Source organism: Glycine soja, chromosome 2 (genome assembly GCF_004193775.1).
Source record: "Glycine soja cultivar W05 chromosome 2, ASM419377v2, whole genome shotgun sequence".
Lineage (NCBI taxonomy): Eukaryota > Viridiplantae > Streptophyta > Magnoliopsida > Fabales > Fabaceae > Glycine > Glycine soja.
Window position 1 is genome coordinate 1,930,648 of NC_041003.1, and position 21,338 is coordinate 1,951,985.

Here is a 21,338-nt window from a genome sequence, read left to right on the forward strand (position 1 = left end):
TTTAATATTATATTTTATTACAGTAAAAAAAATATTGTATTTTATTAAATTCTTCAAATTTTATCAATCTTTTATAACTTTTAAATTTTAAAAATTGTTTCATTTCTCAAATTTATTGTAAATTTTCCACTTTCTAAATAGAAAATAAGATTTTAAATAGACAAAAATTGACAAAAGAACTAAGTTTGTCGATAGGATAATTTAATTTATATTGTGTGTTTATTATATTTTTTCATAACTTTACTTTATATTAGGCTAAATATATTTTATATAAAAACACATATATTAAATATTTTGGCTTAATTATACCTTTTTTTCACATACTTTTTTTCTAGAGCATTTTGTCTCCAACAATTCTATTGTGACATTGTCTTCCATGATATTCTTTTTAAGTTTCAAACAACACATATTAAGTGTATTTAATATAGTGACGATTAAAAATTATGACTATTATTAAGTTTTCTTTTGTTTTTTCTTATTTGATGATTGTCTTCTGCAAGTCACAACTCGATCCTTACGTTATAAGTCCATAAGTCCGTCTCAAAATGGTCATTTTATGAAATTAAGCATTGCTATCATGTCTGAAGTTTATCAAATGATGCTTAGCTACCATTTTTTAAGTTTATGAATTCCAAATCCTTGTGTTAATGTTGTATGCTAGTGCCTTGCTCATTGCCATAACTTCAAAAGTCATTAAATTGATGTAATTTTTTTATAGATAAATTTAAAATAAAAATTTTAATATTTTATTGAAAACTAAAACATCAATTTTTTTAGTAATTGGTAAGAATTAAACTTAAATATAATTTTTTTTACAATAATCGATACAGGATTGCTTAATCATTTGAACTAGATGTTTAGATTACTTTATTGAAAATATTCAAGTCTCGCATCGGCTATCTCACTCCTTGGAAAAATCTGATCCTGGACCTCCACTGTCTCATCCCTTAAAATGCAGTTTATATATTTATTAGGTAATTTTATTTAATATTAATTAATTTTAAGATAAATCTAAAACACTTAAGTAAGAAAATTCAATACAATTCAAAGTTCAAACGCACAGCAATCTCTAACTTTACCGGACGAAAACAAAAAACGAGAGAGAATTCAATGATTAGGACTATTCACTCGCAACAGTCCAAACCCAAGACGCCCTCTGCCATTTTATCAGCTTATCTTAATCAAAACGAAACTCACACGTTACCGAAACAAACAAAAAACATGTCTACTAAGTGATGACGCGGATTGGATAAGAATCTGGTAAGAGCCAACATGCACATTTGTTAGTTTCGATTGTTGTCTATCAAAATTGAAACTCACTTGAAACCGTTTCACCCGGGGCTTTGAACCCATGGTTTTGAAATGTACTAAGTTACTTAATACCATATGGTTATTACTTTCGAATTCTTTCGTATTTTCTACTCTTTCATTGTAAAATTCAAAATCTATCGTTGCTTATAATTTATATAGCCTGAATAAAAAAAAATCGTCGCTGTTAATGGATAATGACTGGTGAGAAACCGGGTTTTGAACTATACAAAGCAAATTGACAAACGTATGGTTGTGGCTTTCCCTGACTATTTTTTCCCCTTCTTTGTGTTGTAGATGTTGCTTCACTGGTCCATTTACTTGACTTGAAGTCGTGCTATAACTGAAAAATATCTTGCACTTTATCATTGTTAATAATTCACGTACTCACATAAAGACTATGGTGGTTTTGTTTGTCTTAAAAAATGCGATAATTTTCGTTTCAGAGTATGGTACAATGATCAGAGAAATTATTAGTTTTCGTAAAATTAAGAAGGAAAAAAATCTAGCGCGGACTGAAATATCTTTTCTATTAACATCTCATTTCTTTAAAAAAAATCCTGTTTTAATAATTATCAAGACAGCATAATTTGTTTTAGTACACTAAAAAATCTTACATAACTTAAAAATTAAGATAATTAGTTTATAAACCTCTTTCTTTCTTGACATAGTAAAGTGCCTTTTAATGAGAAAGTCATGAAAAAGGCCCTTCAGAGTTAAAGTTAAGATTGATAATGAATTTAACCAATTCTAAATTAATTTAAATTTTAATTTGATAATTGATTGAATTTGATTCTTGAATTAAATGAGTTGAATTTAAAGTAAATGTTAATTTTAATAAATAAGATGAACTTAAATTATTAGTATAGTTTAACTTGTTTGAATTATGAATAATTAATTTTTAATTAATTTTATGATAAATCTCATGTTTATCATGAATGAATGAGTGCAAATGGAAGAGAGAAAAACGGAAGAGTGGAAGAGAGAAAGATGAAGAAAGGTAAAATTGATTAACATCCGGGTAATGCTAAGATGAGCAAAACTCACTGATTACATAAATACAATGTGCCTTATATAACGTAATTAGTCATAAGAGCAACTAATTGTAACTAACTAAACTAATTTGTAATTAATCAAACTAACTTGTAACTAACTAAACTAATACATATCTTTAATACCCCGCATGTTAGAAGGTGTTGAAAATACTTTTAGATTGGAGAAGACAGTACATCAACATCAAAGGAAATGAAAATAAAGTCTAAAAAATTGGAATATGTCGAAAATACATCGGCCAAAATAGAAATCTAGAAACAAATCAAAATGTAGGTGTGGACATGGTGCATATCTTCTAAAAATCTTCGACCATCATCAACTTTCCCAATCTTCTTCCAAGAGTCCAAAGTAAGCATCAAAGCTTAACCATCAAGCGAAATCAACAATAAGGCTATTTGACAAAAACTCAAATCATCAATCTAGAAAACTATTAAAGCTTAACCACCAAGAGCAGAAACTATACCTTAAAGTTTAACCACTTGCAGAGGCAACAAGGCTTAACCATCAAGAGAAGAAGCTAAGATCAATGCTTAACCACTCAAGACAGAAGCAAAATAACAATTCAATACTTAACCATCCATGGCAAAAGCTTAAACAATGCTTAATCACCATGGACAGAAGTTTACATTAACAAAATAGAAGAATAACAAAATTTATCTTTAATGAGAACTTTTCATAAACACTTTGTGAACCAACAATAACCAAGGCTTAACCACCCATGGCAAAAGCTAAAACAATACTTAATCACCATGGAAGAAGCAAACAAATGAATAATTCTTAACCACCACACATGACTTAAGCTAAAATCATCAAAATAAACTTAAAAGGCTGAAAACAATAAGCCAAAATAGGCCAAATATCAATGAAACAATGAAAAGATTAATCACCAAACAATTGGTGTGCACCTTTTTGAAATAGTGCAAGACTTTCCCATAAGAAAACTTCTTTTGAATCCAATATTTATAACTTCAAACAGCATCAGTCAACAACAAAGCCTAAGTTGAAAGATTTTTTGCAGCAATTATTAGACGGTATCACGTAAAATTGTTGAACTTCTTTGAGAAGGCTCTTCAGAATCCTAGTTTTGTTGAACATCTTTCACGCAAAATCGAGTTCATGGATTTATCAGTTGTTTCTGATATGAATTTGGTATCACGTGGCACACAGAGTTCAAATGCAGATGGGAAAGGCCACAAAAAAATTGTCTGAAGTAGAACCAAAAGGAGTGCTGACAAGAACAACTCTGATATTTCTTCACATATGGATGATGAAAATCTGATGACATCGTAATCGGCAAGGCACAAAAGAGGTTGCAATGGTAAAAAGTCAATATGTTTTGAGTAAAGAAAGGGTGAGCAATATTGTTGAAGAAGGATCTGCATTGGGAACTGGAAATGGTGAGTAGCAAGACTGTTTCTCTAAACAAAAAAAATGAACGAAGCGAAAAAAAAGAAGCGTTGGGATCAAACTGATTTTGACATTGGCTAGTGCAAAGATAATGACTTGCAAACAAAATGAAGCAGGCGAAAAATGAAGGGTGGTATGACTTGATACCATGATAAATCTCATGTTTGTCATGAATGAATGAGTGCAAATGGAAGAGAGAAAAAAAGAGAAAGATAAAGCAAGGTAAAACTCATTAATATTGGGGTAATGTTCAAATGAGCAAACCCCACTCATAACATAAATGCAATGTGCCTTATATAACATAATTAGTTAGTAACTAACTTATAACTAGTTAATCTAATTTGTAACTAACCAAACTAACTTTAACTAACTAAACTAATCTTATCTTTAATATTTCATGTTAATTTTATTTTTATATGAAATGAAATAAAAATATGTAACAACAATTTTGAATCGAATTAGATTAACCAGTTAAATTAAATTGTTCACGGACTTCAACTTAATTAAATCCAAGTTAATTTTTTTTTATATCAAACTTGAACCATATCAAGGCTTATGGAATCCAGCCAAGATAAACTCATATTAACTCATTTTCGGCCCCAGGGGAAAGTATAATATAGTACGGATGCAATTAGCATGCATGTCAAAATCAAACTCATGTGAGGTAATTAATATTTCAAAATAATATAAGTTTGATATTTATTATTAATGTGAACATCTTGTTGGCAACTAATTAGTATGAATTATTTGAACTTTGAGATCTATGAGTTCTCAAAATCAAACTTATCTCATTTTTTGTACAGAACTTACCTAAACTTTTCGTAACCAAGATTTTTTTTCGTACATGAAGTTGAAAAACTACGTGTAGTGATGTACTGTGCATGATAAGTTGATAACTACTACTAGTATTGTTAATGGGTTACCGTAAGAGGAAAAAAGGATAAAGTTAAAAAAGCATAACAATATTTAATTGAATTTATAAGGAAAATGTAAGAAATTTATGTGACTCCGGTTTGCTGCGTAGGGGAATGGTTCCTCCCTCAGTTGCTTCCTTCCTCTTGTGTCCACCCAGTTCCCCCTTTCATTTTCCATTCAATAATTCAAACACCAGTTAATGGCTACCCTTCTATTCCACCACAATTCGCCTCAGATATTCTCTTCCTCCTTCTTCTTCTCACAGCATTAAACGCCGTCGTTTTCATGACTCCATAATTCACCGGAAGCAGAACAACAACAAGAAGCAGCAGCAGCAGCGCGAGTTCACATGGGATTGGGAACAACCGCGAGAAGCAGAAGAAGAATCGTCATCGAAGAAGGTTCTAGAACAAGAACACACAACAACACCAACAACGCCGATGCCGATGGAGCTGGAGCAGGAGCTAGGTTCAACAACAATCCAGCGTTCCTTCGACGCGCGCTACACCCGCCACGCGCGCGACTCGCTCGGCGAATTGCCTGACAGCTTCACCATCACCGACCCCTCCATCCCCGGCCACCCCATCGTCTTCGCCAGCCCGGGCTTCCTCAAGCTCACGGGCTACTCCCTCCGCGAAGTCCTGGGCCGGCCCGCAGCCATCTTCCAGGGCCCACGAACATCCCGAAAATCCGTAATCGAAATTCGCGAGGCCGTTAGAGAGGAGCGAAACGCGCAGGTCGTTTTACTCAACTACCGCAGAGACGGTACGCCGTTTTGGATGCTTTTTCGTGTTTCCCCTGTTTTCAGCAGCGACGGTGGCGCCGTCGTGCACTTTGTTGCCGTACAGGTACCGCTTCAGAAAAAAGAAGGGTCCGGAGTGAGGGATTTCGGGTTCGGGTGCTGTCGGAAGGAAGTGTGCGTGGATTCGTTGGCGGAGATTGATCGCGTTTGTTCATTGGAGCAAGTGCTCGAACCTGATGTCAGAGGTTTATTTCTTTGTTTTGTTTTTTTTTTCTTCCTTTTCTTTACTTTTTCATGCATGTCAAGTGAGTGCTTCGTACTCAAGCGTTGCTTCACCAACCCTAATAATTAAATTAGTCGCATAATTAAAAATAATTTTAGGACAAAACGTAGATACATGTGCTTTTTGATCATGTTAGGTTATGCTAAATAAAGAAAAAAAGTTAAAATGTATTTTAAACTTGATATTTGATGCAGAATTGTAATAGTTCCTTTTGGTCTCCCAGTAATTGTCCTAGTGTTTGGGTTCTACTGATTTTTTAGCTTTGTGGGATGCAGAAGTGGAGAGAGAAGAGCCGTGTGAGGCGAGTGATGATGAGAAGCGAAGTGCTGTTACTGCCATGGACAGTATATTTTCTGTGCTAACCCATTACAGTGAGGCCACAGGGAGATTGGTGTGTAGAAAGAGGTCCAGCATTCCTGACGTGGGTCTTTTAAGCACATCCTTGATTATTTCTCTTGGTAGAATCAAACAAAGCTTTGTATTGTGAGTTATTGGAAATGTCTAGTTTTGTTATTACTTTACCGCAAGCTTTATGCTTTTTTGCAGACCCTTAATTTGTTGTTTGTATGATTTTGAGTTTCCATGCAGAACTAATCCGCATTTACCAGACATGCCTATTGTTTATGCTAGTGACGCCTTCTTGAAATTGACAGGTTCTAAAGCCGTTACCTTGTATAAATTAGATCAACTTCAAATGAACTTCTACAAATGTAAAATGAATTAAATTTTCATCTCAAGTTAATATCAGCCTATGCATTTCCACTTTCATCTCAAGTTTTCATCTAATAACTGAGACACATAAGTTGATTTTAACTGGTGGAAGAAGTTTGGTTCATTGTCTTTTTTTTCAAGTGTTTATTGAATATCCAAACTTAGCCTTATAAAAAAGCCTCACGATCATTTACAGCTAAATTCTGACATCTGATATATGGATCTAAAACCTATAGCTCAGATTTACTTATGTTTTCAATTATCCTGTTACTTGAATAGGTTATGCAAAAAATGAAGTTTTGGGCCACAACTGTAGATTTTTAGGTGGAACAGATACCGATACCTCGACTTTACATCTGGTGATACACTTCTTCTCGCCATAGGTTTTTTAATTTTGTCTTGTAATTTGGCAACTTAGAGTCTTAGACTAATGGGAATGGACCATTTTGTTATGCCTTTCTCTTATTGCTTACGTTCAGATAAGGGAAAGCATTAAAACAGAACAACCATGCACAGTACGTATTTTGAATTACAGGTTAATACTTCACTTTTGTGTCTGCTGCCTAAGCCGTGAAGTTTATTTATTGAATATGCTGAATTAGTTTTCTGCAACACTAACAGGAAGGACAAAAGCTCATTTTGGAATTTTCTTCATATCTCACCCGTTCGTGATGCTTCTGGCAAGGTAATGTTGACAGAGTATTTACTAGCTGAAATATAAATCTTAAACGCCTGTTTTTCTTTTTGTCAGTCGTTTGTTTTCCTCAGTCTGATTGGACAGCAGCGAGGATTTCAACACAATCAAACATGATTATGGTCTTTATATTGGAGAAATTAGATGACAGCTTCTGTTTTTGCTGCTTTGACCGTACCAATTTTTTTAGTATTCTAATCAGTCAGGTCGTAATGCATACCAATATTTAAATTTACAGAAGTTTTTATGTTGTTTGTTGAAGTATCCCCCCTTTATGATTCTAAACTCTGAAATTTCTCATTCCTTGTGCATGGGAAGTGCTTTGTTGGTCTGGAAAAATCATTTTCTAAGGCTAGGTTGTTAAGAAGGTAATCATTCATATAGTAACAAAACTGATTCTATTTGGTTGCTTTTTACCAGTTCTTACTAATCCCCCACCAAAAAGAAAAAACATTCAAGCAATGAAGTCAGTAAACTGATTTGCAAAAAATTATAACGTATTCAAGATTGGTTCATTGGAAATTTCCCTACAGTAAGTTTTGGTGATGTATCATCATCTACCGTTAACTTTATAGATCTATAATTTCTAGAATTGAATTGATGTAATCTGATGGCTGAGATGAGAGTCTTATGATGAAGAGTAGTAGCAGACATTGTAGTTGATGCCTTAATAAATATTCGCAATTCTATCTTAGTTATTTGGATAATTTTTACAGTCCATTGTTGTACCTGATTACAATTTCAAATGCGAGCATTTGGTCTCTCGTTTACCCATTTGATACCTGGATTATTCCACACATTCTTTTCTTTCTGTGGCTAAAAGGTTGAAAATTCCAGGTCTAGCCTCCTCCCGTCCAATCTATTTTCCTTAGAATAGGCAATAGACTTATTGATCCAGGCTTTTTAATTTGAGTTACCAACTATCATTAGTTAATTGGGTGAATTTTGTTTTCCCATGGATACAATCAATAAGGATCTTGCGGATTTAATTTAGTCACGGGTCCATTACAAGCACTTTGGGAAGAGATGCTTTCAGCTTCATATACGGGTTTTAAGTGTATATACACTATACATCATGTGATAGTCCTTCACATTTACATGCCTTGAATTTGATGATTTATTACCCACTTCTATTTTAGTTGCATACAAGCTAAACTGGTGAAATCTGTGTGCAAAATGTAGACCAACACCAACTTATTCTGCCCCTTTTTTATGGTGAAATTTTTTGTAATAGTGAAGTCACGGAAAATATTCTGCTAATTATACTGACAATTACTGAATCCTCTGTTTGTTCAGGTTGCATACTTTGTGGGAGTTCAAATAGAAGACAACAATAAAAACGATGATAGCCATTGTTTGAGTCCTGAGAAGAGACAACTTAGTGTGGTTGGTGTAGTCAAGGTTGCAGTGAGGAGTTTATCAATGACTGCGGGATCTTCTGAGTCGTAGCAAAAGGATCATGTGAGTTTGGAACAAATAATATTTGCCTACTTCCCAGAAATATTAATCCATTCGAAAAAATAATCAATCTCAATTGGTGATTGTTGAGATGATAGAAAGGTAAAAGAATTAATTTGTGAAGAAGAAAAAAAAAGAGAGTCCATACTGTCAATTGTAAGAAAACATTCTCTGTTGGACGTGTATAAATAAAATGTATTATATTTCCTAACTGCATTTATTTTCCGTAATGTAGCAATAAAAGTTGACTTGTACTATTTTCATCTTATCTTTTATCATTATGCTTTTTCCCACTTGATAAAATTGACCTGCATTGACCTTTTTATGTTTTTTTTTTTAATTTAGCTATTGAATGGTCAAATTTAAGAGTAACTAATACAGCACGTATTAATTTTAGTAGAATATTAAAGTATCTATATTTCTTTAAAGAAAAGAAGGCCTTCATCCATTTTGAGTGTTTATTGCAATTCACAGATAAAGTCTTAAAGCAAATTAATATTGATTTAACACGAGGTTTAACTCAGTTAATTAAATAAATAAGTGTTATAAATATCTTCATAGTGTATTATAATATCTTAATATTGAATTTAAACTATATCTTCTTTTTCTTCTTAATGCATGTCTTTAATCTTACATTTCTAGAAAACTACTGTAATTAATAAAAAAAACTTAGCTTGTTATTAATTAGTTAGAGCACTTTAGAAGGAGAGGTTACTAAGTACCACACTAAATTCGTGGGCTTTAACTCTTTAAGTAGATGAACAGGTGACAAATTAAAATGGTAGATATGCTACTATTTTTTACTAACAAAAGGAAGAAAAGAAAAACTCGGTTGATAAAATAAGATTCAGCAAAAACTGATGGATAACTTAAAGTCTTAAACAGAATAGAGAATTCCAAAAATAACATGAAATGGGAAATTAAAAAGATGTACAACAGCATATAGGGCAAAAAGAATAGGTGGTGTGTCTGATCGAGTCGAAACCTCAAAATTACCCCTCTAATCTATACATCCACACGAATGCCTCAATATCCCATTACGATTTCCCCTATGAAACTCAAAATTACCATTTGGACAAAAACTTACACATTTTTGTCCAAACCATAATTCTGATTTCAAACTTCCAAACCATGCAGCCTCAGTCACTTAACCTGAACCCAAACCGCAGCGCTGGGAACTCCCGCGTGCACTATAAAAAGCATATAATACCCCGGTGGTGCCACCGCGAGCGAGGGGGGCCCACGCGCCACCACCTTGTAGCCGAACTTCGCCACCTCCTGAACCGCCACAACGTCCAAAACCAGCACCCTCTGGTTCATCGCGAACGAGTGCGTGGTAAACGACGGCGCCACGAGCGTGACTCCCACCCCTCCCTCACGGTACTCCTTCAGTTCAAACGTCACAGCAAACAATCTCCCGTACGACGCCGTATTATTCTCCGCCTCCACCGTGAGAATGGAGGGCTTCAAGTTCTCAAATTCCACCCCCAAATATTCCGGGTAATACGCGTCCATACTCAGCTCCGTCGGGTACGGGTTGGCCCGAAAATCATAAACCCGGTGCGGGTTGCTCCCACCTACCAAAACCCTGCCATCTGGCACCAACACTGCAGAAGAATGATACAATCTTCCAGTACTCGCTGGAGCCAGTAACTTAAACGGATCGGCCGAACCGGGTTTATACATAACCGGATGCAAAACCGGGTTCACCGCATTCTCCCATCCCGCACTACCATTCATTGCACCGTTCAAAATAATCAAATCACCAGTAGGAAGCAAAATCATATCAGGCATAACCCTAGGCATTGGCATAACTTCCATAACCCATTCAGGATTTTCATCCGTCACTTTCAACCTCCCGCACGTTCTAGAAGCTTCTAGAAATATTCTTAACTTGTTCGCCAAGCTATACGCGCCGGGGTACGCGCCGCCACATATCATAACCTCTGCTTCCGGCAAACGTGTTTGTCCGTTAGTTAGTCCCGTCAGGTTTAACGGGAGGAGAACGGAGGAAGCGGTGCTAGGGTAGTTTCTTTTTTCTTGGCCTGGGATTAATGGAAAGTTGCGGAGGATTTTGTTTTTGGTGTAATCGAAGAGAATGGAATTCCGGTTGGCGAAGATGAAGAGGTTGCCGTCGGGGAGGAGGTGCAAGAACGGGTAAAGATTGTTCTCCTCGCCGCGGTTGGGGTCGCGTGTGAGTTTCAAGAACGGTAAGAACCAAAACGACGACGCGTCGTTTTGGTTCTTTGGGACGAATTCGTAGGTGAAGGAGTTGCGGCCGCCGACGACGATGACTTTGCCGTTGGGGAGGATCTGGTTTGAGGCGTACCAGCGGCTTGTGGAGAGGTTGTGGTTATTGTGTTCGAGCCAGTCGCAGGTGTTGTGGCTAGGGCAAGGGGTGAAGGAGCGGAGTTTTGTGTAGCCGTCGTTGAAGCCACCGGTCTGGAGGAGGGTGCCGGAGGCGGTGAGGGCGCCGGAGGAGCACCAAGCGTCGGAGCGGAGGGTGAGGGGGCGGAACGTGTCGGTGGCGAGGTCGTAGAGGACGGAGTGGGCGGTGCAGTCGAGTTTTAGGGCGAGGTCGCGGGGGTTGAAGCGGCAGCGGTGGCCGGAGAGGGAGATGTTGGAGGGGCCGAAGTCGGTGCGGTCGAAGATCACCACCTTGTTGTCGTACATTACTTGCATGTGCATGGCGGAGATGCCTATGCTGCGTTGCAGCTGAACCCAGTGGCCACCAGTACTTGTTGATCCCTCTTGAAGTGTCATGGTGAATTGGAGAAGAAGAAGAAGAAGGAAGAAAGGCGAGGCGTTCTTGATCTTGAACGCCATTGTAAGAACTAAGAAGTGCTTATACGATCCTACTGTGTTTTCTTTTCCCCAACGAGATTGTGTGTATATATAACTATTTATATAGAAGGCAAACTTATAAGGGAAGGGTGCTTAATTATGGAAGTGTTTATGTTCCTACGTTGCAAAGGCTATTATCTTTACTTTTTTGTTCTTGTATTTACTGCTGCTATCTTCTTTTATATCGTCGCTTTTGCGCGTTATCTCACTCTTTGTTACTGTCCCTCTCAGAAGAATTTATTGTGGATATTGAGTTTGTTGTGCATTAAAGAATAGAGCAAGCAGCAATGACAGTCTGCTAGCTCGTGAGGATAAAAGGGGGGGCAAGGCTTTTGAGGGTTTTGGGAGGACACATAATCCTTTGGAAAATGATAGTTGATACCATCCATTAGAGAGACACAAGAGGATGGAAAATATGTAGTTATGGTGATAAGTAGTAATCATGTAATAGAAAAAGAGAGATAAAAAATAATGAATATTAATTAATAGTACAAGTTAACATTGTCAACATGTAATATTAGGAAAATAGAGAAAAATGTAGTTCCTATGTGATACTTTTTCTTTCGGATTATAATTATTGTCTAATGTTGTTTTACATAAAAAAAATTAATAAATAGATGAAAAATAATAAAAATTTTATAAAATTAATTTTTATTATTATTAATTTATTTTTTATTTTTATAACTCATATCATTAATATTATAAAAAATATAAGTAAAATAAAATTAATGGTATATTAAAAAGCTTAAATGATGATAATTATTTTGATTTTTTTTCTGACACGATGATTAGTATGAAATAGAGTTGAATATCATACTGAAAAATACATTCTTGTGTGAGTTATCATTTTCTACTAACATATTAAAAAGTGGATTTTGAACCTTGCTAATTAGGCCATGATGCATGGTATAATTAACATGTTCTTTTTTTCACTTGATTTCATCAAGCAAATGTCTTAAAACGTGTGTACGTGAAGGAAAACTTGAATTACCTCTCCAATACGTACTCTGCGGTTAACGACTAGAATTTTCCTATGACGGTAGTACGTACTAAACTATCCAATTCTATAATTTGATGATATATAATTAGTAATTAATTACAAAGTAAGGAAGGTTAGGTAGGTATGCCTCTCAAGATCAAAACTAACTTACCATTGATTTGACAATCTTAGACTTATGAATGAATCAGTTAATTAATTGATAAAAGCACGATGCCAAATAATTTAAGGAGCATGCGGTCTACGTACAATTAATTGTAGTTAAGAGTTGAAAGTGAAATTGTGAATTATTACTTGTAATTAAGAGAGTGAATGTGTGTGGGGCTATGAGATACTACTAGTGTGCAGCGTCTGCATGCTGTTGGTTAGTAGCAGTAATAAGGTCAACGTTACAAGTCTTGCAAAAAATGAGTACTCTGTTGTTTCTGACTGAATGGGGCCTTAAACTTTCTGTGTTTTGCGGCAATTCACACACTTCAATTGGAAACTTTGACGGTGGTGGCTGTCAACTATTATGATAGTATCTGACTACATTCACCAGCATGGACCATGTTTTTGTCTATTTAGAATAGAATCGCGCTTCACTCACCTTACACAACAGGGAATGGCTCAGATCTGTCAAATATAAATATGAGGAAACTGTGTACTATAACATTTATGAACCACGATATAATTAATTCAATTAAATTGGATCTACCTAAAATTTTACTCAGGGGAGGCCATATATCTCCACTTGTGCCACAAACATATGGGAAAATCAGCAGCAGCATCATTAATACAAGATGTGATGATTCAATGGCTGTATGTACACATTTTCTGTGCATGCAAGTAGTGGCATGGAAGGTGATGCTTCTGAAAATTAATATTTTTGAGGAACCATGGCTGTTTCTTCTTCCCCCTACCCCATTAGCTAGGTTCATTAAAAGAGGAAATGAATGGCAATTTCTTATTTAACTCAATTAAATATTGTTACTTTAAACTTTTGAAACACACAACTAAAAATAGAAAATAAATATAGCTAAACTAAATGAGAATGAGAATGGTATACTTCGGAACACTTGAGTAGGGCTTTACCCTATGGATTTTTGCAGGTTAGGCATTAGGAGAAAAATATGTGTTAATCATCACCTCAACAATTTGGGCCACAGAAAATCAATTCATTTTTTATTTAGGTAGAGTAGATAACTATACATTCTCGGGATAGATAAGCATTTATCTTTCACATTGTCAGAGTATAGTACAAGCCAAACTAAATTATCTTTGTTACAGGGGATGATATGCAAGCGAAATTAGGAAAAATTGTTTGATAAAAGCTTTTAAGAAAAGGGTTGCATCGGTAGAATAAATTGTTTGCCAAATTATAAAATCTTTATTCCTTGATTATATGGGGTTGATGATTCTAACTTTTCATCCCATTGATACCTTGTACCACTGAACGATGTAGTAATATTGGTCTTAAAAGAAGCGGCGGAATCAGCATCCTTAGTCTGTATGGTAACTATCTTTACAATTTGGCCATGCAGATCAAGTTTAATCAGGATACAAAAACATTCAACTTCAAAAAGAAGCGACAGAATGTATAGCCTCACGCCTAAAGATTTTATTCGTCAACTGTGGATTTTAGATAGCAAAAACTTATTTAATTGGCCCACAATTATTTACAAACTAATAAAATGTCTCTCACCAAGGCAACGCAGGAATGATATTATAAAAACCTTTTCTTTTCAAGATATATGATAATTCTATTTTCGAGTCCTCAACATCATGGTTTGATTAACTCTCCTAACAAGTGCTTTAATTTGAAATACATAAAAAAAAAACACTAAACAAATAGTCAAGCACATTTAGTTATATTTTGTTGCCTCTGTTTTGTTTTAGTTGCAGCATGGCTTTTATTATTTTGGTACTATGAGGGTGATCTCGTTAATTTGGTTGTGTCGTCCCATTTCACATCGTGTGCAGATTAATAAACCGTCCCAAACACAAGTTGAATAAAAACCATTTTGCTCTCACTATTGATAAAAGAAAGAGTTAGAATGATTACACATGGTGCTATATCACTATTTTTGTTTTTGTTTCTATTCTATTATTGTAGCACATACATATATAACATATCCCGATGCTATTTGAATTAGGGGGTAAATGCTGTGCACCCGTTGAACACAACTCCAACACAAGACTGGCTTGGCCAAAATTTGGTCATTGAACTCTTTAAGTCAAATTCTCAATTAAACCATATGAAAAATTTTCCCCCTTTGCTTCATTAATTAGTAGTACCTGTTCCTCTATATTTGTACTTAGTGGCCCAATACAAGTAGTGTAGGAAGTTCAACCCACTTAGCACACACATGAGCCAATAGAACTTCTCTAGGTGATAGTGGTTAAAGTTGGCACCGGATAGCCATGGTTTATTGTGGGTGCCATTTCCAGTGACACTGTTTACTATAGACACAATCACTGAACTTAGGTAGTACCCCATTGCCAAAGAAGCCCAAGAAAGAGAAGTAGCCAATGATCTCATTCTTATTGGTGCCTCTGTGAAGAAAAATTCCAACAATCCTGCCAAGGTGAAAAGATCAGCAGATCCAAGGAACAAGTACTGAAAAGCAATCCACAAGAATGTGATAGGAAGTGGTTTGGTTGGATCATCAAGTAGCCCTGACTGAGTTGCCACTCTTTTCCTTTTGATTTCAACAATAGCAGCCACTGCCATGGCAACTATGGAGAGTACCAATCCAAAACCAATCCTTTGGAGGTGTGTGATTCCCATTTCTGACTTGGTTGCTTTCCTTGTGTAGGGGATGATGATGTGGTCATAGATTGGTGCTAGGATCATGATGAATACCACCGGGAAAACCGGTAGCGAAGACGGTGGAACCTTTAGGGAACCAAGCTTGGTGTCCATTGTGGCTGCTTGTTCAACAGAGAATGTGGACAATTGAGCTAGGCAACAGTTGAGGATGATGGTGCAAGCAAATATGGGTAGCATTTTCAATACTACCTTGACATCTTCTACTTGTTGTACAGTGCATTCTAGTGATGAATACCTTGGCTTGTTTGTAACTGCTTTGTTGAGAAACTTGAGGTTGCTTGTTGGGGTTTCAGTTGTTGTGCTTGCTTTAACAGTTTCTTGTTGTGATTCTGTTCTACCTGAGTGTGGATTAGAAGGGCTTGAAGTCATATTCACAACTGCACTGCTAGTGTTTTTGTAGGTGCAGCTATTCAGTAAAGCAGCAATAAGAACCTGCTCAAATTCAAAACAAAGAATCACATACCATGCTAAATTATTATGAGAGGGGTATAACTCATGATAATAGTGAAAGAGAAATGGGAAATATGAGGCTATCTTATAAGAGTAAATAGTGTATGCATTAGTAGTGTAAAGAGATTTTATAGTTATTTAATCACAAACTTTTTAAGAAATTTTAAGGAACAGTGGAAGAAAAAAAATGCAAAATTTGCTTATCTTTAAGAGTAAATAGTGTATGCACTATCGGTGTAAAAAATTATATCATCATTAAATTACAATTTATTATATATGATAAGATTATTAATATTTATATAATCATTTCAAAAGTCATACCTATCTTAATTTCTGATTTGTCTACAGTTTAAAACTTTTGTATTGACAGTAGATAGAAATTAAATTAAACTCTTCTTATAAAGTAAACAAATAGCTTAAGTAGAGGTTGGTGCAATGAAAGTTACCTTTAAAATGGTTGTAAGTGGGCTTCCTGAAGGGATCTTGTTCTTGTAGGTTGGTGAACCGGCCAAGAATACTGGGATAGACACAAATATGCTAATAGTAGATATTGCAAAACCCCATTGCCACCCTTTGTTGTCTTCAATCCACACCACAAAAGTAACTGCAATAAGGGCACCGCATGATAGGCAGAAGACGAAGTAGTTGAAGAAGGTTGATCTCTGCTTCCTCCCAGATGGGGTGGTTTCATCAAATTGCTCACCACCATGTGCTGGCAGTGACCCTTTGATTCCTCCAACCCCCAGAGCCACCAGATAGAGGCCAATGAACAACATTGCTGCTTTGCTACCATTAACTTCTTGACATGGGGTGTCTAAGTCACACTTTGGTGGCTTCAATGAAGGATCACGAGCTTGGATGGTGAGTACAATCAGACCCTGCACAAAAAGTCCAAGTTCCTTAGCCATGTCACGTTTTTGCAATATATAACAAAGCATAACAAAAAGGAAAAATGTGTCAACCCTTTTAGTTGATTTAGTTTCTACATTCAACATCTGTAATAAAATCTCATGTTCACAGCTTCACAACTCAAATGAAGGGTTTTGGGATCTATAGCACAAGTATCCAGAAACAATCTTGTTTCAATCAGAAGTCAGAACATTCATACACAAGACTCAAATTTTTAACTCTAACCTACAAAGGACTCATTTGCTTTAAAGAATTGCAAAATAATTCTAGCTAGAATTAATTTTATACCATCAAAAGTAATTGAGATGTATGCCAAAATTAATTTCAATTATGAATTTAACTTAAAACGTTTTGCAACAGAAAAAGAAATTGACTTTAGGTGTAAAAGGATCAGACACTGAATAGGATTAGCTACATGAATTAAAATACGTTAGTCACGTTATTATGCTTTTTTCCATAACCATCTCACCAAAGTCATTCAATTCTAGAGGCCATTAACACTAGTAAGTAATTATACTTCCTGCTTTAACCTCTTTTTCTTTTCACTAATTTTATGTTGTTCTAGTTCTAGTAGTTAATAACCTCGTTTTGTTTTTGCCATGGTTCTGGAAAGGGCTTTTATAGAAGGCCCAAACTAGGTGCAGACCCGGACCCTCCAAGTCCAAAGTTTGCCCCAGTTCATGGGCCCAATATGATGTACAACAAAACACAAAAAGCTGCAAGAAAATATCATCAACTGGTGGGTACCACTTCCAAATGTTAGACATCAATGCACATGGCATGGGCATTGCGTTGATCGCATTAGTGACACCTACCAATCTTTTTCTAACCCTTATTTCCCTCTGTTTTTGCTCAGGAAAGCAAACCAATAAAATATCACAAATTTGCCAGCGGATATATGCTTTTGGACTACACATATATCATAAGTGTGCCTACTAGTGCCTACCATATTTCCTCGAATATTAGACCAATAATAAAGAATGCTCTAGTACTATACACAAAAAAAGTTTTCAACATAAAACAAGGTCCTAGGCCACGTGTCTATGCCTCCATCCCCACCTCAGTGTCTGGACCTCGCACGGACAAGGACGTATTATAATCCACTATTAACATTTTGTTATGAAATGTCACTTGTGCTATGTTGGCGTTTTGAGTAAGTTTTCAATATGCGATATATATGTGAAAGGGTAGTGATAATCAGATAATGGATCATCAAAATGACAACCACACACGTGGTTCACAAACTTTCTTTGCTTAAAAAATAACTATGTTAATACGTGAACTTGCCTTATATGTGCCTTTAAGACTTCTAGAATTTGTAGATTTTAGAAAAGAAAACCTTTTAGAATAAAAAACAAAGACATGAAGACAAGGTGTTCATTATGACCACAAAGATTTTCAAGGACCATGCACTGCTACTAGATGTAGAAATGGCACTTAGGCTTGGCATGAACATGATATATACCAACCAAATACCAATGAATCAATTACTTGATGTTACTAAGTAGTGCATAGTACACCTTAGTATGCATAATTTTATTTTTTTCTCTAAGGAATTTATTGACGAATTCGCGAGATGAGCTGTTGAGGCTTTGGAGCACACGTTACAAATTCTTATTCTTATTCACTTGGCTATGATTTATAAGCTGTTCCCAAATAATAGCGTGAAGTGAAAATGATGTCTTAATTAATTTGAACTCAGATGTTATTGTCCTGAGTTCATGTATTTAAATGGTTAATTGCTCCCTGGAAAGTTAATTAGCGCTGACTTAATATTCCTATTTTTTATTACTCCTTCTGGTTTTTATATATTTTTTTCTATTTCATTAATATTTCTATTTATATGTATTGTTTTTAAAAAAATATATATAATTAGTATATTTTAATTATATTCTTATATCTATTTAAATTTTAGATAATTTACACAGTTATTATAAATAATTTTATAATTTTAATATAAACAAATATATTAATTACGTTTTTAATATGCGTGCTATCTTCTTAAATAGATACTACTAGTTAACAGAAATTAATAGAGCAAAAAGATTCTGGTCAAACATCTCAGTAAAAATTGTTTGAATATTAATTTTATAGCTAAATAAAAATTTTTATGATTATTAAATCATTTAAAAATAATTAAGAGACGAGGAAGAGTTGTACAACAGCCAGAGTAAGTGATCACGATGACACGTAATACTATAGGCGAGATTTGAGGAGCCAAAACGACAAAAGTTGATGCACTAAACAAAGGGGTCCTAGGCACTTGAGGAAATTAAATATACGTTGCATGAAAAATAATACGTGGGTCCTCTTTTATTTAATAAATTAATTAAAGATATGCTAACAAGTCTTTTAAAGATACCTTTTAAAAGAATCAAGATAATATAAAATTACTTAATACATTAAAAAAATATTTTCTTTTTAACAATTAATAAAATAAAACACTCTTTAGCCTTTATAATAAATTAAGCAGCATTCTATATCATGTATATATATATAATTAATCTTCTCACATCTTTACTTCATGTAACACCAAAAAATCATATTATATAAAAAGACAAAATCTCCTTCCACCAATATTATTTTATCTCCTCCACTCCATTAAGCAAAAGGATAAAGTCGTCGGACACTAACAGCCATATTATGTGCCCTTTCCATTTAACTGATGTTGTGAGATGCTGACCACAAGATCAATTATATAATTATGTGCATCATGCTCATGCATTACTTTTTTTTTTTCTTTCTCTCAGCTACTCTATTTTTCTTCCCTGGCCACCACTAAGATTGCAAGTTCGAGGTTATAATTTATAACATATACTAGTATACATTCTTTATGGTGATATTTTTAATTGGGATCAATTGAGAAGAGACATAAACCTATGTAAATGATTGTGTATCTTTTTCCTCTCCCCCATTTTGTGCCCCAAACTAATAAATATATTCTAGACTTGGTCTGTTTGTTGACTTGTATATATCTGAGTGGGCATTAATTCATGCAATTCATAAGGTTTTGTTAGACAACAAGTGGGGGAGGGAATTGCAACAAAAGAAAAGGAATCCAGGGTTGGGATAAGTGTTTTTTAACACCATTCACATTTTCAATTCTTCGATGAGAATTTGATAAATTGCACCATTTGATTCAACCCTACCCTCCTGCAAGTTGCAAACCTTTGCAACTGACTCTTATTCCGGTAGACACGTCACATCCTTTTGCCGGACACGTGTTCCTTGAGTCACCCAGAAAAAAATAAATCGAAAATCTCCTTTATATTTAAGTAAATCTTCTCCTGTACAATAAATATTAAACAAATTTTATCTGTTTAAAATTTATAAAGAAAGAGAGAAACACAAAATTTGATTTCCCATTTCTCTGAGTCACATATCATGGAAAAGGAAAAACAATAAGTGCAAAAGCTTGAGTTAGACAAATTAAGGTAACTTAGTAGGTAGGTTTGAGTTGAGTGAGAGAAAGTCGAACACAAGACACAACATACACTTACACAAACACAGACAAAGCATAAAGTGATATCATCATATCACATGGAGAAAACAAGCTAGAGTGTAGTAGTAATAATAATAATGCATTGCGGTGGCTTACCAGGAACTCAATAACTGCACTTATCAGGTAGACACGATAAGTGGTGAAAAAGGCATCGGATAAGAAACCACCGAGGAGGGCAAGAAGAAAGGCTGTTCCCATGAAATTGGTGACATTGTTCGCAGACTTTGAAGGTGACATGTGCATGTACTGCCTCAGGTACAACACCAAGTTGCTAGCATTGGCCAAAAACGCCAGATTCTCCAATATCTCCGCCACTAATAAACAAAACACAACCACCTCGGAAATCAATACTAGACATATCACAATGAATTTGTCTCATACTAACTATTAAATTTCTATGGTATGACCTTATGAACATTTTATATTTATCTTAAACTACTTTTTTTTTGTTCTTTAACATAAAAAAAGGACTCTGGTCGAAATCGAGTCCTAAAAACCACTAAGATTAGTCTAATAACGAGTTTGAATAATATGCATGCTGATTTAAGTTTGATTCTTTTTGTCGTCGTTGTACATAAAAAGAAACGGTGTCCCCATTGAATTTGGCTTAAGATGCCCCTATAAATGTGTGTATGAGTGTGTGAAAATGAAATTTTTTGAGTAAAAAAAAAAAAGAAAAGATTTTGAGACTGACCCAGAACAAAGGAGGCTGCAAGCATGCCTCCATGGCGACCTCTAAGAGCAGGCTTGTTCCTCCAATCCACATACCCTTCCCATGTGCTAACTTGTGGAGCTTCTAGTTCCTGCAGAATTTTTATTAATTAGAAATTAAGTGTCATATTAATGCAACACAATATATATATTTGGGAGAGTAAAAAGGAGAGAGAAAATTCAATCCAACCCACCATGGTGGTTAGATTAGTTTGGATCTGAGACACGTTCTATCGATGGTTAGGACTTAGGGGATAAAGAGTGGTGACTGTGGGTGGTATTTATAGGGGAGGTAGAGCGAAGAAGACTCCAATTTGGCGGCATAATGGTCATCACGCACCACACCATTAACATTGAAATTGACTTTAATCCTTCTTTTCACATTCATTTTTTTTATTCCTTGATATGTGCTTTGCATTTGTTTATTATTATATTATAATAATGTTTAATCTTGGATTTTAAATAACGTATTACAATGTGACGTCATTAGCGTAGGTAATATGATACTTTACCTTGTACAATCTTTTAATAGTTTTACCTGT

At 35.0% G+C, this 21,338-nt stretch overlaps 3 protein-coding genes across 6 annotated transcripts; 1 reads left to right on the forward strand and 2 right to left on the reverse strand.

Moving 5' to 3' along the window:
- The first annotated feature begins 4,742 nt into the window (after positions 1–4,742).
- Positions 4,743–8,837, forward strand: LOC114379223 (protein TWIN LOV 1-like). Of its 4 annotated transcripts, none has more exons than XM_028337867.1 (7): positions 4,743–5,670; positions 5,969–6,191; positions 6,297–6,361; positions 6,699–6,778; positions 6,899–6,934; positions 7,041–7,104; positions 8,410–8,834. In XM_028337867.1, the coding sequence occupies exons 1-6, from the start codon at positions 5,124–5,126 to the stop codon at positions 7,089–7,091; spliced, it is 1,002 nt and encodes a 333-aa protein (XP_028193668.1). In that variant the 5' UTR covers positions 4,743–5,123; the 3' UTR covers positions 7,092–7,104; positions 8,410–8,834. The 4 variants fall into 4 exon arrangements, with proteins under 4 accessions (XP_028193668.1, XP_028193653.1, XP_028193646.1 ...); XM_028337852.1 differs by having other exon boundaries at positions 4,746–5,670; positions 5,984–6,191; positions 6,899–6,954; positions 8,410–8,837; XM_028337845.1 differs by having other exon boundaries at positions 4,746–5,670; positions 6,899–6,954.
- A 551-nt stretch (positions 8,838–9,388) lies between these two features.
- On the reverse strand, positions 9,389–11,549 carry LOC114379246 (aldehyde oxidase GLOX). The gene has a single exon (XM_028337876.1). It carries the CDS (start codon positions 11,395–11,397, stop codon positions 9,715–9,717), a length of 1,683 nt encoding a protein of 560 aa, XP_028193677.1. The 5' UTR covers positions 11,398–11,549; the 3' UTR covers positions 9,389–9,714.
- A 2,850-nt stretch (positions 11,550–14,399) lies between these two features.
- Positions 14,400–21,124, reverse strand: LOC114379256 (protein NRT1/ PTR FAMILY 4.6-like). Its single transcript, XM_028337887.1, has 5 exons — positions 20,991–21,124; positions 20,780–20,888; positions 20,182–20,399; positions 16,121–16,552; positions 14,400–15,656 (listed from the first exon to the last, which is right to left on the reverse strand). The coding sequence occupies exons 1-5, from the start codon at positions 20,991–20,993 to the stop codon at positions 14,676–14,678; spliced, it is 1,743 nt and encodes a 580-aa protein (XP_028193688.1). The 5' UTR covers positions 20,994–21,124; the 3' UTR covers positions 14,400–14,675.
- Between the last annotated feature and the right edge of the window lie 214 nt (positions 21,125–21,338).